The following is a 16,955-nucleotide window of genomic DNA, read 5'->3' as shown; positions in this document are numbered from 1 at the left end:
CATACGACGCCAAAACATTTAGCGGACCGTATTCGGATTTTGCATTGCACAAACTAGTTTTATTAGGTAAAGCAATGAAGGATCACTAAATTAGATTACCATCTACAGGTGTATCTAAATTCCAAAGTACAAGTAATGCATTATCGAAATGATACATGTTATGGATACATGTGTCCAACCATATACTTGTCATTTTTGCTTTCAAATGTGAGATTGTCCATAACCTATTAGAGGAAGTAATGCATTATCGAAATGATACAGGTTATGGATACATGTATCCAACCATATACTTGCTTTGAAATGTGAGATTGTCCATAACCTATTAGAGGAAGCTCATTAATTAACATTTGGCCTGTATACCATACAGAGAATTTGTTTGTTGTAAAAGTAGGTCGAGGATTGGTAACCAAAAATTAAGTACTTTAGCGAGATATTCACGAATCAAATAATTAGGAATATTTAACCGTGGTCATAACTTAATCGTAGGTACAATATCTTTAATCCACCAGTTTTATTTATCTCTCTCGTCTTCTATTTGTTCAGATGACTTATTTATTACATCGGCCAAATAATTTAGAAGTACAAAATTAAATAAAATCCATACATTTTTGTTTTTTTTTTTCGAGAAATAAAAAAAAAGTATGTAAATCCATACATTTTTGTTTAAAATGATATTTAATGTGCATACGCTTATGCAAGATCCGAACAAACAACATGCGCTATTCTATCGATATATATTCATTCCCGTAAAAATAAATGTACAAAATTATATAAAGAACCACTCTTCTTTACGTTTATAACTAGTTAAAATACCGCGCAATGATAGTTAATATTATATTTAATTTATAATTAATATTAGAAAATATATTTTAGTTAAATAACACAATATTAATAAATTATCATTAGTTAAAAATATTTTTTTTCACTGCTAAATAAATTTCAGAATTAGTATTCAAACAAAAATTCAATATAGAGAAGCAAAAGAAAACAAAAAAAATATATGTTTTTTTGTTACGGATAGAATAATATTTGACGAAAATTATATTATTGAGAATATATAATTATAAAGTGTTCGCGCTTTACGTCCGAAAGAAAATATTATCGTTAGTTGAAGCTTAATAATTTTATTCCGCAAACTATTAAGATAATAATAGAATAATTTATAAGAAAAAATAAGCGAGTTCGGTTTAGAGTGTGGTGCTTATACAAATTAATACAATCATTCAACATGGAGCCCTCACTCAACAAAAAATCAAGTTCAAAGATGGAAACTATGAATCAATTGGTCTGGTTCGATCCAATGAAGCAGACCAGTTCAAGCAAAAAAAAAGAGCACCGGTTTGGCTAAGGCCAAAAAAAAAGAAAACTTGAGCTAGTTTGGGGTAAAGGCTTCACTCAACTATAATCAGTTCAGTTCAAACAAATAAAAGAAAAATGGGGTTCAAAAATGAAAATGTGTAAAGCAATTGGTCTGGTTCAGCCCAATGAAGTAATTTGACTCGGTCTGATTTAAATAAAGACAGAAAAATCATGTTTGGTTCAAGCAAAGAAAAATGAAATTATTTCGAAGACTTGAGCCGATTCAAGATTGCACTTATACTTGACAACCTGGTTCGGATCAAGTAAAGGAAAAAAAATCGTGGAGCTCACAACCAACAACATTGAAAAGAATGCTGTCATGTTGTAAGAATTTAGAGAAATAATGAATAGTAATAAAAAAATAAATAATAAATTATTTCAAAGAAAAAAAAAAATTGCCACGTGGTACAATTGGTCCACGCAATAATCTCCACCGCTTAGTCTAGCCCACCCGCCACGAGAAGATCCGCTTCGCCGCAGGTGTTTGCAGCACCCTCACGGGAAAAGCCAACGCGATAATTTATTTTTTTTAAAAAAGAGGAAAATTACCAGATAAGAAATTAAAAAAAAAAAAAAAAACCCAATTTGGTGCGGTTCATCTTCTACTCTTCTCCGGCGATCACCGTCCATCAAGGAGAAGCACGAGGTGCGCGGTTCCCTCCCTCTCTCGCCCATATTTTTCGCTTCATCGTTTTTGTGTTCTAAAGATCGATTTTTTTTTTTTCTTGATGATTAAAACTCGATTAGATTCCTATTTTTGATGCTGTCGCTCTATATCCGCGCGATTCTCTTATGGGTCGGTCTTAAACTGAGAATTTTTTATTTTTGATGGGATTATGTTCATAATTCAGGTATTTTTCTCGCCCAATTACTGTTTAAAGGTCCTCATCGGCATCTCAAAACCCTAGTTTGGATTGGGAACGATGGAACACGAGAGGAAGAGGATTCCGACATTGGTGGAGCTATGCACTCGCAAGGCGATCGACAATCTTAGGTATTTGGGCGATGTCGGCGAATTGGATCTGTATCTGTTGAAAGATATCGTGGCTCACTGCACCGTGGACCAACTCGCGCATATCGAGAATTCGACCAAAGTATGGCGATTTGATGCTTTCTTAGGTCTTTTGTGTGTGTGTGTGTGTTGTTGGGGTGGGGGGTGGTGGGTGAAGGGGGGGGAATTTTGTAGATTTGATTGTTTGGTGTTGTAGGGAAGGGATCTCAGTCCGGTGACCGATAGCTTGTGGAAGAGATTTTACGAGCAACAGTTTGGAGTCGAAAGCACGAATCTTGCTATCAAGAGGATGAAACAGAAGCACGTATTTTTCAAGTGGAAACAGCTATACGAGGTGTTTAGCACTCTTTCTTGAGCCTTGCAGCGATTACTTTCGCTTTAGGGATTAATCATTATCGTGTTTATTTCTTGGCCGTAATTTGTTATAGAGTTGTATGCTTTATTGGAGAGGTTATTGAATGCACTGAGCCGCTGAGTCTATTCAGAGGATGTCCGAAACTCAAACCTAGAGGCCTTAAAGTCTAAATGTAAGCCGCAAGAGTAAACAGTTTACGTATGAATATCATAATTTGGAGTGGTTAAAAAAAATTGAGTTTCTAAGACATATACACATAAAGTTGTAGATCTGCTTTAGACTTTTAGGCCTCTGAATTTTAGTTTTCAAGACCCTGGTGTACAGGCTGTAGTGCGTGCAATAAATTCTCGCGTTTTTGGCATGCAATAAGCGGCTTGTTCTGTTGTGGTAGGCAAAGACTAAGGAGCGGGAAGAAGCTCAGAATCGGGTAGCTGAGAAACTTAAACAGAGATATGCAGAAAGTTTGGCTCGTAAGTTGATTTTCCATTTCCTTAACATTGAGAACTTTCTATTGAAGTGTTTAGGTTTTCATGAATACAATGCCATATGAAATCTCTGTTATGTAACTATGAGCTTTGCGGTCACTGGTGGTAACATGCATCACATCTGCTGTCCTTTTATGTATAAGTTTCTTAGTTTAATTGAGTAACTTGACAGGGTAGATTTCTTACTTCTTTTTGTCGTTTAAGGGTCGTTGATGTTGCTCTTGCTTGACTCCTATTTCCTAATAATGGCTTGAACTACAGGACCATAGAAAGTGAAAAGTTTATGCTTGCGAAACCTTTTTTCTCCTCCGGTGTTGTTTTTTGAAAGTGTAATGCAGTACATGGCTGGTGATTTGATGAGTTTGTGATGGTTACTTTAGGTTGTGTCAGTTGTTAGATCTTCATCTCTTTAAGCCTGTAGACGACATCAACACTCGAATTTCTACTATGCATTATCACAAAAATAATACACTTGTTACAGGTATACAAGCTTCTCATAGTTGACATGTTTTTTAGCCTTCTATAACACAACGGATGATGTTATTAAACTTGTCTCGAAATATCTGTTCTCATATTTGAGATCAATTTTCAGCTGTTTGCAAGAATGGGAGGAGGGAGATGTTCGGTGTCTCTATAGGGTATACTAGAGAAAGGGCACATGCTTTGCATGAAGTCTAAGCACAAGTTGTCAATGGTGCTGGACAACAAACTAAATAATCAATGTATTGGAATATGTTTTGTTCTCTAGTCATTTCTTCCCAAGAAATTTTTCGAGTACAAAGTATTACTTCTTTAAAGCTTCATTTTGGCCTTATGGATATTATTGAGAAACTTTGTGCATCTACATTTTTGTGCTCTAGTTATTCATGAAAGTGTTTAGCTGTTGATAGCAAATGGAATATTTGTACAGGACAATTTTAAAATGCATATCCAACCTCTCTTTTTTTCCCCTTCCTTGTTTGAGCAAAATGTATAATCGACAATTATGCAGTTTATTTCTTTGCTCTTTATTGACATAGCCACTGGGTAATAGTATGCCAAGAGTTCTAATATTTCTTGACCTGCTCTTTTGCTTAAAAATTCCATTTCATCACCTCTTTTCGTCTTTGCATGCAGAGAAACAAAGTAGACAAATCAGAATATGTTCTAAAATCCCACCTTCGGGTGGTAAAAGAAGCTTCTGGGGAGGTAATGTGGTTTTTGGTCCACACGGCCTTGTTATGTTGCTTAGTTACCTGCTAACACGCATAGCAGCAAACAAGAAATTTCATAGGGTAATTCTTTAAATTAATGTTCTATGACTCTTTGGTTTTTTGTAGGCGGTGCTTCTAGCACCATCTCCAATTTCAAGAGCCCCCTGATGAAAAAGGCAAAGATCGAGTGCCTTAATAGGTAAGGGTTAACTACATATTGCATCTTACATGGTAATAGTTTGAGAGCTTCTCTTTTCCTTTCTTTCTTCATATGATTTCTAAAACTTTGCTGATTATATGCCTACAGTCCAGAGGCAAAAATACATGCAACCATGCGGAAAAATGCCTTGCAAAGAAACAATCTGACTTTTAAAAGGTATTTCTTCTGTTCTTTTTTAAGCATCCTCAATAAGAAAGTTGTCTCCTGTGCTTGCACGAACTTATATGCAAGGGGGTATGTTTCAAGTTCTCATTTACTTCTCCTATATGTATGCTGCATATATTCTTTTTTTCTCATTTTAGTATTTTGCAGCGCCCCTTCTCCGGTTAAACCAAACAATCTTCGTGGAATGGATCCATCGGCCAGTTCAAAAGCAGCAAAACCTGCGGTGAGAAAATAGTAGCAGATATTCTCTGACGAAAGGCTTTTCACTGAAGAGTTAACTCTTGCCATGCCAATATGGGATCTCATAGAAATCTGTAATTTGGTGTAACCATGCTGTATATGTAGGTGCCTCATACAATTTGAGTTGAAGTTAATCGCCTTAGGCCCGTCTATTTTGTTTATCGCTCTTATATAGGGAAGACAAATTTCTGTAAAATAAGGTTGAAATAATTTGGATTTAGTGCAAGTTAAAGAGTTATGAAGCATTATTCAGATTCAGATGGGCGACGGAACCTCGATTCGTGGTTCCCATTTTGTTACACTAAAACATTCCCCAGAACACGAGGGAGGAAACAATATATTGTTCGTTGATATTGATGGTCTTTTTTTGCTTTCATTCTCTATGCTTAGAGATTAGTTCTTTGTGTCACAATCATACTTAATTTACATTGCATGTGTGATTGTGGAGATCAAATGTATGCCACCCTGATTAATCCATGCACAGGGAGAGTGTCACAATGATTCCAATTGCATTTGCACAAATCTGTGAGTGTAAGAGAATTTGTGGATTTGAAAGAAAATTTCTCCTTTACGTGCATCTTTTCTCTGTTTGGCTAATTTGCATAAAAAATTCATTGGTTTTGAACTTTTGCAAAAAGTAGACTATTTTTTTAGATTTTGTAGATTCGAGCCGAATTTTCAGAAACTAACTAAAATGCCGAGACCGTGCTGCGATCTTTTTTTTTTTTTCTCTCCGACCTTTCTCCACCGCCTCCCCGGTGCAGACTCAGCGTGGTCGGAGGCGAGAAAGGCGGAGGGAGGGTGCGCGGGCGAGGGCGAGGGCACGCTGGACAGAGTGGAAGTGGGCTGTTTTTGCCTCCACCTCCGCCACCCTCTTTAGAGAGAGAAAAAAAAAAGAAAGAGAAAAGAAAATAAGAAAATTTTGATAAATTTTTTAAAAATTTGGTCCGAATTTTTAAAATTTAAAAAAACAGTCTATTTTTACAAAAGCTCAAAACTAATAGATTTTTTATGCAAATTGGCCTCTCTGTTTATCACAATTTTTGAATCTACTGAATAAACTAGATCAGTTTTTCCTGCAAGCAGATTTACAGCTCAAAAACAAATTTTTTTTTTTTTCTGAGAGAGGAAAAATAAATTATTATTTGAATATAAAATCCCTCTTTCCAAATGAATTGTTTAAATTCTTTAATTGGTTGGTTGTGAGAATTATAACTAACTTTTGGACATATTATTTTTCACAAGAAACAAAAAAAAAAAAAAAATTTCACCGTCGCTACACAACTTAGGAAGCAGAAATAAAATATAACTTAATCATCTGCAATTTACAGAGCAATGGGTTTGTAAAGGATCCGACATTTTCGTTCCTTACGTAGTATAGTATCGCTCTCCCCAGATCCGACCCGTTCCCTCTCCCTCTCCTTCTACATGAGACGCTAAACCCTAATTCCCACAATCTCAGGGATTCGCCATTTCTTTTTTGGTTTTCGATTCGAGCTCCCTCAGTGAAGTGCCGAGGATTATGCGCTAATGGCCGTTCACAGGCTCGGCGGCGAGCCGTTGCGCTATCGCCGAGCGCGGCGGATCGCACGAATATTGAGGCGGCGGTGCTTCCTCGGCATCTTCTCCGTCTCTTTTCTCTCCTTACTCTATCTCGCCTTCTTTCACCCGAAACTCTCGTTTCATGGTGAGTTCCTCATACTGCGACTGCATTTTTTTTTTTTTTTAATTTCAATTGGGTGGGAATTGTTACCTAGGATAAAGAATGTATGATATAGATGATCCAAGAGGCGTGGATTAATCTGTTTAAAGAGATTAGGAGATCTCACAATTGAATGTGCGGTCGCAGAATAGTTTTCACCTATATTTGTTGATGAGTGGTATGAATTCGATCTCCGTGGTGACCCATCTTGAGTTCGTATAAATGATATCTTGCATCAAAAAGCATTTTTTTTTTCTTGGTGGAGGATGTTTGTCTACTTGGATTTCTGAATAGGATTTGAGCTGAGAAGAGTGTTGATGTTTTAATTGAAGTTCCAAAAAAAATCTGCTTTTAACTAACAAGATTGTTTTAATAATCGAACGTATCAATCTACAGCACAAATGCAAAGCACGTGTCTAATTCTAGCGCAACAGGGAAAGTTTATGCAATGGCCATAATTTGCCGAGACTGGATTTGTTGATTTTTTTTATTTGCTTTTTCTTGAATTTGTTGAACAATTAACTCAATCATCTAACAAAGCAACAAAATTTGCGGGATTCTTTTGGTTATCGGGAAATTTTATGGTTGCATGTTGCCTTTACCTCTCATTCATTGATAACCTCGATGTACCGAGTTCTTCAATACTATTAGCTACTTGGTTCTCTGTTATGTTCACAAAAATGAAATGTTTTCTTCAGCTTTGCACCACGGCCGGGTTAACCAAGGAAATACTGGGCACCGAAGCATTATAAGTACATTGTATTCATCGGACAATGAATCTGATGTTTCATATGTTAGTGGTAAAGCTGAAGCGGAGACTTCTAGACATCCAAGAGCTAAATCTCACAAGCACCGTAAGAGCTTTTGCACTGTCCTTTTTCATATTATAGTCTTCCTACAAATTGTTTTCTGTGTTGCAACATACTCGTTCCCCACTATGTGGAATTAATAGCTTCTACACCTTTGCATGGTTTCACACAATATTTAACAGAATATGGTGATTGTTTTGTTTGTCTAATATAAGCATGAGCCTAATTAGTTGAGCCTAATTAGTTTATTAAAATCAAACATTTCAGATGTACCGTGTGATATTGAGTTTGTGGACTCAGTTGAGGATCTTGTGGAGCCTGAGAACTACATGAATTTCACGCGATTTTCACTAGACTATATCATTGAAGAGGAAGCTTTCTATCAGACTGATCAATCTGAGCCTTTATTTGGCGGACGTCAGAGCATTGAAGAAAGAGAAAACTCGTTCTACGCTGAGAACCAAACAATACATTGTGGTTTTGTCAGAGGACCAGGGGGGTATCCTGGCAGTGGATTTGATTTGGATGAGAAGGACAAGGAATTCATGGCCACTTGCATTGTGGTGGTCTCATCATGCATCTTTGGAAGCTCGGATTTTTTGAGGAGGCCAACTAGGAGTAAGGTACTTGCTTTGTGGTCTAAAAGACAATGTGCATTCTTTTTAGCATTGCACATGTACATTTAACAATTTTTGTTAATCTGATATCATTCATGATTTTAATATTTACTGTAATGTGATAAATACTCAATAGAGCATGGCATACTAGTCAGAGTTGGCTTAGCTAGTATTTTCTTTCTTTTGAGATAATTAGCCGCTATAATATCTTACTCTCCATAACTTGGCCTTTCTTAAATATAGAATTTTTGAGTTGTGTCGAGGTATATTAGTTCAGATTATGTCTTGATGATGATTTTTCTGGCTTATTTTAATTAAGAGTATGTTCACTACTGGATTTTTTTTTTTTCCTATCAAACTTGTGGATTACAAGTTTTTTTGTCTTATATATTTGGTTTGTCATGTATATCACCAGCTTCCAACTGTCACAGATTGGCACATACTCTAAGAGAAATGTATGCTTCGTGATGTTCCTGGATGAGCTAACATTGACAAAAATTTCTTCAGAAGGAAACATTCCTAACGAGAATGGGTTCATTGGCTTATGGAGAGTTATTGCAGTGAAGAACCTACCATATACAGATATGCGGAAAACTGGAAAAGTGCCAAAGTTTCTGTCACACCGACTTTTCCCATCAGCTAGGTAGTGCAGATTTGTAAGAAATACATTCTATTTTTTGACTTAATTAAAGTAAGAATAAAAGCATATTTATATCTTAAGATTGTTTCATTTAGAGATGGTTTTCATAAGCCAGCAGATCAATCTCTTTTTCTCTGTTTCTTGAGATATTTAGTGCAGGTATTGGCGTGGAAATGATTAAATTAGTCTGTAATCCTTTCAGGTACTCTATTTGGATCGATAGCAAAATGCGTCTTAATGCTGATCCTATGCTAATTATCGAATACTTCTTGTGGCGAAAGAAATCAGAGTACGCTATTTCAAGACACTATGACCGTAGCTGTGTCTGGGAGGAAGTTCTTCAAAACAAGCGCTTGAACAAGTACAACCACACTGCAATTGATGAACAATTTCTCTACTACCAGTCTGACGGTCTAATCAAGTTTAATGAGTCTGACCCAGATGTCCCTCTTCCAAGTTGTCTGTGTCATTTCATATTCTCTTTGTAAAATCTAGGCCTTTATTATCTTCCTTATCTGTGTTTATTCTTTTGCAGATGTACCTGAAGGCTCTTTTATAGTGCGTGCCCACACCCCAATGTCTAACTTATTTTCATGTCTTTGGTTCAATGAGGTTGACCGTTTCACTTCCCGTGACCAGTTGAGCTTTGCATATACTTTCTTAAAGTTGAGGAGAATGAACCCGGGAAAACATTTTCTCCTAAACATGTTCAAGGTAACACAAATCTTGATTAGAGGAGACTCTGCAGCGATAGTTTCAGCACTCATAGTTTGGTGAACTTTCTGTTTCTAGTAGAGATATGATCGGTGTTAGTTAATTTCTTTTAATTCTTTTCCACAGTTCGTTTGCTTAGAGACTAGAAAATTAATAGCTAGCTCATATATCTATTACATGTTAGAGCGAATATACCTATTGTAAAGCTGTTGAATTAGTAGCTGCTAGTAGCAACAGAGGCACAAATATGCTCCTTTGTTACCTTACTAGGCTTTTTTAGTTTGGTCAGTGTTATGAAGAAATTTATTTTTTTCTTAGATTTGGAAGTTGGACACTCATTCATATAACTCCTAAGGTGCATCTAAGCTCCTCACTTGCTGCAAGTACATTTAAGTTTTATTCACAGATAAAAATTTTTATAAGGTAAATCCTTGTAGGCATATATCAAGCGTAACATACTGAATTGTTACTTCTTTTCTTTCTTTCTTTCTTTTTAATTCTGCAGGATTGCGAACGAAGAGCAATTGCTAAATTGTTCCATCACCGGACTGAAGAATCAGTTCCACCGCCACCTCCACATTAACTGCAGATAAGTTCTTGGTGACCTCATCGGCAAAGTTCATGTTGGGAGTACCAAATGAATTTCACTTGGATCAATTCTGCATTCCCCTCTCTGCCAGCCGCACCGTACGTGTCAAATATTTCTCGCTCACTTCAAAAAAAAAGGGAAGAAATTATCCCTTTTTGTATTTCATTTTTGCTTTTATGTTTTCCTATTTATTTAGCGGTCTTAATCAGAGTAGCGCAATCCTCTTATTTACAGATTTGTGAAGCAATTGTCAAGAGGCAAAGCGTCAGCACCAGAGGGAGCTCTGGATCTCCTAGGCATATATGTTTGTACGCTATGTAAACGGCAAAATTCTTATGTTGCTGTGATGCATGTAGTCAAAATTATTGTGCAGTTTTTTTAAAATTAAAATAAAGAATCATTGGTAAACTAAACTTTCTCACCCCTACTAGCATTATGATCTATTTTTTCACTCCTTGTTCTCTTAACAGTAGTCATTCCTTGCCTCTTTATTAGTCTCTTATAAACAGCAGCATTTCTCTTTAAAATAAGGTAAAATGATTAGCCCCCTTTATTTTGCGTATTTGCATTCTACCACTCTACAGTTTAAAAATGATACTTTCGGTACCATATAATTATATTTTTGTTTTATAATAAAGACCAAGACCTGCCTTTGAAAGATAAATGTCATACTCTACGGACATCATTAAGGGCATGTTTGGTTTATCTATTTTAGACTATGGAATCGATATAGAATTTATTGATTTCGATAGTTATCGTTTGTTTTATAGGAATCGAATTTTAATTTCCATTCCATTCCGGAATGGGAATAGTCAAATTCATTTATAACCCAATCCAGTTTTAAATCTCAGATTGACCTATTCCAAAGGAACTATTCAAAAAAAAATTTCACCAACACCTTTCTTCTCTTGTTTCATCACTTTTCTATTTTTTAATTAAAACCCTCTACAAAAAGTTGTATATTTTCATTCTGATTTTCATTCCAATAATGAACTAAATATTTTTGAATAATTCGTTATTTCATTTTTCATTCTAAAATAATCTAATTTTATTTTTCATTCCTATTCCTACTTTTCATTCCTATTCCCCCTAAATGTGATGATGTGTGCTGTACTGTGCAAACTGTACGGTGTACGGGGACAATAAATTATCAATAAAAGCCCATGATTCTGCAGAAGCATGCTACGAAAAACAGTGAAGCGCCACCGCGGAACGGCCAGAACCATTCAGCATACTCTTTCATGCTCCTTCGTCAAACAAAATGAATGATTCATCTGGCTGTGCCGTAGAATCTCTAGCAGAAGATAGACACTTTTTAAGTAGACCAGTCAACAATATGAGTCAACATTCCGTATTCTCTCTTCTCAAATCAAAGATATCAACATCACGGATCGATCAGCATCCGAAAAAACAGTTAAGATCAATGCTTATGGACATATCTATATAGCTTACAAGAGGTCCGTCGCAACCCCTGAACTATATTATTAGCCTACCAAACTTAAGATTGACTCCCCATGTTGGGGACTAAGGCCTTAGAGATTTACATCTGAAACCAGAAAAAAGAAGATATACAAGGCATGTGAATTTAATATCGAAACAACGAAAGGAATGTAATTTCTATTTAACCATGCAACCAAGGTGTGTCAAAGCTAATAGATTACGCACTTACGCAAAGTTAAATGGACTTCCAAAGATGGAAAAAGAAAAAAGAAAAAAGAAAAAAAGAAAAGAAAACAAAGCATAACCGTTTCTGCTGAGAATACATGCAAGAAAGTCATGCGAGGTACCGATACAACTTCCTATCTGCTTTGTCCCTCTCCAAGAACTCGCGCTCGATGAGGGACTCGATCCGCTTCTTTATCACGACGGGATTCGGCAAGAAGCGGGACTGCAACTGCTTCGTTACCTCGGTCACTATGCTGTTGTGATCCAACACCCTCCTCGACTTCATGATCCTCACAATGGCTGCCTCAATCTGCGGCTTCCTGTCCTCCTCCACTCTTTGGCGGGTCTCCTGCTTCTCCGGTTCAGATTCTTTTTGCGCCACTACTGTGCCTATCTTCACCTTGACAAACTTGCTCGAGAACTTGTCATTAAAATAAAAGGTATCATCTTCGGAGATATCCTTGCTCATTGGTTCCTTGCGAAGGACATTCTTACCCTTCACCAAAGCAAGAGACTGAAGACAGCGCTTCAGATCAGAAGCCGGAATCTCAGTGGCTTGTTCAATCTCTTTGTATGTTAATCCGTCGGCTGAATTGAAAAGCATTAGTACGCACATTTGATAGGTTGAAACATTGAGCTCGTGCTTCTGACCCTTCCCAAAAGTAGCTTTTATATCAGCATATCCCATATTTGTTTGCCATGTCAATCTCCTCCCGGTATGGGTTCCAAGATAATAGGATTTAAATTTCTCACAAACATTAACAATTTCAGGGGGAAGGTTGCAGGCTGGGCTAGGTTGGGTGGGCCATGAGCCAGTTGTCAGGATCTGGACAGTGAGGGTGGGCCCATCACCAATATCACCGAATGGACTTGCATAGAAATCTTGCATGGTGTCCTGAGAGGTCTTCATGTCGGTAAACATGCCTTCCAGCTTAGAAGTGAACTGATACCCACATTCCGTTTTCAGCTTAACTAACATGCTTCTCTCAGCATCGTCGGAAACAGTTTTGCCGTTGAGCAGCCGTTTTGCCAAGTGCTGTTTGTAGTACTTTTCGAAAACATCCTTCTCTTGTAGGTAACGGAACAGCATCATAACCTTGTCAAGGACAACTTCAACGTCCTCTTCAGTGGCCCCATTTAGCCCTTTGCGGAGTTTATCATCGACATATAATGATATAAACTCGGGCGAACGGTTGTTTAAGTTGATGAAAAACTCAAATGAAGAATTTAGGGCATTTTGGAAAGTCTTGTCATTGTTGAATGCAATGCTGATTATCTTATCGTGCTTATCCTTCTCATTTAGAAGGCGCTGGACAAAGTCCACAGGGTCTTTTAGTCTCTCAGGGTCGGTTACCAATTGCTTACCAGTTTCACGAAGGTGAGAAGTCATCACGTCTCGAATGGTAGAAAGCCCGTCAGGTACCCTCCGGAACAAGTTGTACATCCTGCTCAAGTCTTCATACTTGTCATCCAACAGCATGTTGACAAGTCCGGAGTTCTCCATGTGTACTAACCTTTGCATATGGTTTGCAATCATTTCTTTTTCAACGACACTAGTTATTTTGGCTTCACTTCTTGCATCCAAGTACTGGGAGACTCGCTCCATCTCTTCATTAAGCCGCCTCTCAGCTTTCTTAAGGTAATCGCCACAGTCGCAGCACTCAATGAACTGCTGTGACTCACCACTGTAAAAGCCAGCAGAGACCTCTAAAAATGGCTTCTCAAAATCTTCTTGGTATACTGAAGGTCCAAGGTCCATTAGCATCTTTGTAATGTTCCTCATCAGCCCTCTGTTTATTATTTCGCCAGTCCTTTCTCTATGTATGAGTTCGAGAAGCGTGTCGAGTAGCCTAGTTTGGATTTTGCCGGAGTGAATGATGTGATCCCTCCATAGATTAAGCCCGAGCTCATGAACAGGAGTCTTATGACAGCTGGGAATATAAGTCCTGTCCATGTACATTAGTATGTCGCGGATCATCTGTAATGCCTTGTTGTGGTCAACCCATTTTCTGTTTAGTTCCTCTAAAAACAAGCCACCCTGAGCAGCCTCTATGGATTCCGCTATTTGTTTCAGATGCCATGTCATCGTTGTTACAAGACCAGAGTATAGCTTCTCGCCGTACTTGTGAAGCACCATGTTATAAGCACTCCTAGATTGATAGAATAAGAAGCCCAAGTCAAATTCCAGGCTTCCAAAGGAAGCAAGCCATCATTTAAATTACAATTCACTAAAACAGATACAGAAAAGTTTGCGTATCAATTGAGAGGCAAGAAGTACAGAAGAGAGGATATGCACCATGTCAGGTGAGAGTGGTAACACCTTTTTTAACTAAACAAAAAAATATATATAAAGGAAAAAAAAAAGATTAACAACAAAGCATAGTAAATGTAGAGGAGCATAATTTTAGACATTAAAGGCAGTGAACTATCTCACAAGATTAAGTAGGCTGTACAGCTACCAGCCTATTCACAGTCTAACATATTAATGCTTGATGCATATGATGCAAGGAAGTTGGACAACCCTTTACCATGACAGGTTATTTAGTGAATGCTAAATCACTTTCTTCAGACTAAACAACAGCTGTTTATCCTCTAGCCCTATTTGACCACAACCGCAACAAATTGCAAAGAAATTATCTAGCATCTAAGGACATTAATATAGATTATATAATCAATTAAAAGAAAATATGCATAGAAAACACTATGAACAGTAACTATGATATTCAACCGAATCCAACTCTCATCAGCTCTCTTCCAAGCTATGTCGGCCGACCACATGAATCCTGACCAAGTGAATCCTCAACAGAAACTATATGGATCAATCATATGATCCTCTCACACCGCCGAAGGAAGTAATGAGTAATGTTCTTCCTAAACATATTGTTATTTAGCTAACAAAGCAAAGAGGCGAAATGATGAGCAAAAAGTTAATGTCATATCCAAATTATAGAAAAGCAGTTGAATCAAAGGCATGGCCGCAAAGAAATCAAAAATCGAACACTTAATGGTAATTCCACATTATCCAATAATAATGTCCAGCAATCAACAGCGGGCCATGCAGTTAAAGATCTTTCTAGGTATTAAAACAGTTGAGAAGGTAAAAACCAAATGGTGTGGTTCTTGGATTTGTTATGTCTTTATGACTTGGATGAAAAAATATATATATATTGATTTTCAGGGAGTAATTATGGGGTACAGTATAGATGAAGCATTTAACACTCGGTAGCCTTTCTACAATGTCTTCTAATCTGGCTATAGCTTTTGCCATCAGTTGCACGTGCATCCCTTCTACTCGACTAACACCAAAAGTATGAACACGCATGAACATTTAGTTGCCATGGCCCTAAGCAGAACCAAAAAGGAAGTAGAATCAAAGAATTGACTACCAAGTTATCGACGCTTCACCTGTCACAGTAAAAGAAAAAAAAAAAGAAGCCACTCCAAGTACCACAGCTATGTTTGGTTACTGTGTAAAAGTAACAGAGCTATGTTTGGTTAGTTCACAAATCACACAACGACAAGCCACTTCGACAAACTACCTACCATAAAGGTAAACAAAAGAAGTTCCTACAGACCATAAGACTTAAGCATCATCAGTCAGGAAGCATCTTTTGCCGAACAAGTTTCTATACCTTTACTATAGCAAGAAAATCATCCATGCACAACAGTAAGCATATCTAAAGATAATCAATATCAGGATTCTGGAGATAATTCCAACATCATACAAGAACGGAAAATCAAAATCATAGAACCTGCCTGTGGCAGCAACAGGGGGACTAAAACAGGCTTTAGCAACATAAAACACATAAAAATCCAAAATCATAAATTCACAAGATCCCTATAGAATCACGCACCAACACAACAACTCTCAACCTACGCAGTAGAACATTTCTCCCTTGAAGAGAGGTACAAGCACAAGAATGATTCCTAAATTAGTAGTTCCTTCGCATGCTTAAAATTGATACACTTTACAAACAAAATTGTTTCGAATCTCATAGCGTTCTAAATACTTCAGATAAGGGACAAACGCAAGTAACCAAAAAGAACATCAAATGCTTCATGGCATCCAAAATATTAACCGAAATAAATAAATCAATCAATAATCTAAAGGTCTAAAACAAACCATGAATAATCTATCACTAGAAGAAAGCGCTAGATCTCACAGATCCACTGTTTAATGGTTTCTAATAAGATCAGTAGCTAGCAAAAAAAAAAAAATACAAAATAACCAAAACAAATAGGTCATCCCAAACCTCGATCAAAACAATCCTAAGAGGGGGGAGCAAAAAAAACGTGAAACGAACGATCAAAGAGGAGGGGAAAGGAGCGAACCTGTAGAGCTCCTCAAAGCTGAGGCCGCTCGCGTTGTGGTTATAAATCTCATGAATCGCGTGTTCCAGCACCTTCCACGTCCTCTCGGCGTACTTGGGATCGAGCTCCACGCGGTGCTTGAACGCCTCGATCTTGAAGTTGCGCTTCTTCTGCGAGCTCATCGTCTTCCCCGCCGAGTCCTCCGGCGAAAGCGATCGAGCGACACCAATCGGAACGCTAGGGTTCCCGCAGAAAGGGGACGAAGACGATGGGGCCCCGAGCGAAGGCGCGAGGGTTAGGGTTTCGCCGAGAGGGGAAAGGGGAGGGGTGAGAGGAGGAGAGAGAATGGGGGGATGATGAGAGAGAGAGAGAGAGATGGTCGCTTTATTTATTCTTGGTTTTGCCCTCTTTGGTGATCTTCCATCTTTATACCCAGATATATAGTGATCAATGGAAATATATGATGAAATAAATATTTATTTTCGAAAATATAATGAAATAATATAAAATGTTATATTATTATTGTGGTTTACTTCACTGGTTGGGTTTGCTCCCCTAAAGCCGTAAAGCGTCACTAATTTATTCAATTTTATATGTAAATATAAATAAATTTATTATGATATATTTTTACAATCTCATGGGAAAAAAAAAAAAGAAAATTTGTTACTATCTCTCTCATCCCAACACTAAAAAACTTTTATTAGGATCAGGGATGCAAACGGGGCGGATCCGGAGGCGGGAGAGTTCCCCCACCTCCCGCTTCATTTCTTATCGGGGCGGGGCGGATTCGGGGCGGATTACTTTTCATTTTATTTTTGGCTTCCATTTACCGCTCCATTCGGGGCGGATCGGGGCGGGAGCCGGATTTTTGACGGATCG

At 37.6% G+C, this 16,955-nt stretch overlaps 3 protein-coding genes across 4 annotated transcripts; 2 read left to right on the top strand and 1 right to left on the bottom strand.

The window, feature by feature from the left end:
• On the top strand, positions 1,842–5,393 carry LOC109712215 (transcription elongation factor B polypeptide 3). Its single transcript, XM_020235662.1, has 8 exons — positions 1,842–2,005; positions 2,211–2,453; positions 2,568–2,705; positions 3,118–3,196; positions 4,328–4,399; positions 4,531–4,603; positions 4,712–4,780; positions 4,937–5,393. Exons 2-8 carry the CDS (start codon positions 2,283–2,285, stop codon positions 5,022–5,024), a joined length of 690 nt encoding a protein of 229 aa, XP_020091251.1. The 5' UTR covers positions 1,842–2,005; positions 2,211–2,282; the 3' UTR covers positions 5,025–5,393.
• On the top strand, positions 6,372–10,521 carry LOC109711171. 2 transcript variants are annotated; one of them, XM_020234094.1, is made up of 8 exons: positions 6,372–6,716; positions 7,430–7,585; positions 7,808–8,163; positions 8,589–8,800; positions 9,000–9,256; positions 9,333–9,511; positions 10,017–10,198; positions 10,335–10,521. In XM_020234094.1, the coding sequence occupies exons 1-7, from the start codon at positions 6,560–6,562 to the stop codon at positions 10,092–10,094; spliced, it is 1,395 nt and encodes a 464-aa protein (XP_020089683.1). In that variant the 5' UTR covers positions 6,372–6,559; the 3' UTR covers positions 10,095–10,198; positions 10,335–10,521. The 2 variants fall into 2 exon arrangements, with proteins under 2 accessions (XP_020089683.1, XP_020089684.1); XM_020234095.1 differs by lacking the exons at positions 10,017–10,198; positions 10,335–10,521 and having other exon boundaries at positions 9,000–9,227; positions 9,333–9,474.
• On the bottom strand, positions 11,685–16,446 carry LOC109711655 (cullin-3B-like). The gene is made up of 2 exons (XM_020234803.1): positions 16,098–16,446; positions 11,685–13,915 (listed from the first exon to the last, which is right to left on the bottom strand). Exons 1-2 carry the CDS (start codon positions 16,256–16,258, stop codon positions 11,875–11,877), a joined length of 2,202 nt encoding a protein of 733 aa, XP_020090392.1. The 5' UTR covers positions 16,259–16,446; the 3' UTR covers positions 11,685–11,874.

This window comes from Ananas comosus, linkage group 6, assembly GCF_001540865.1.
Source record: "Ananas comosus cultivar F153 linkage group 6, ASM154086v1, whole genome shotgun sequence".
Classification (NCBI taxonomy): Eukaryota; Viridiplantae; Streptophyta; class Magnoliopsida; order Poales; family Bromeliaceae; genus Ananas; species Ananas comosus.
This window is presented reverse-complemented; position numbering and strand designations above follow the sequence as displayed.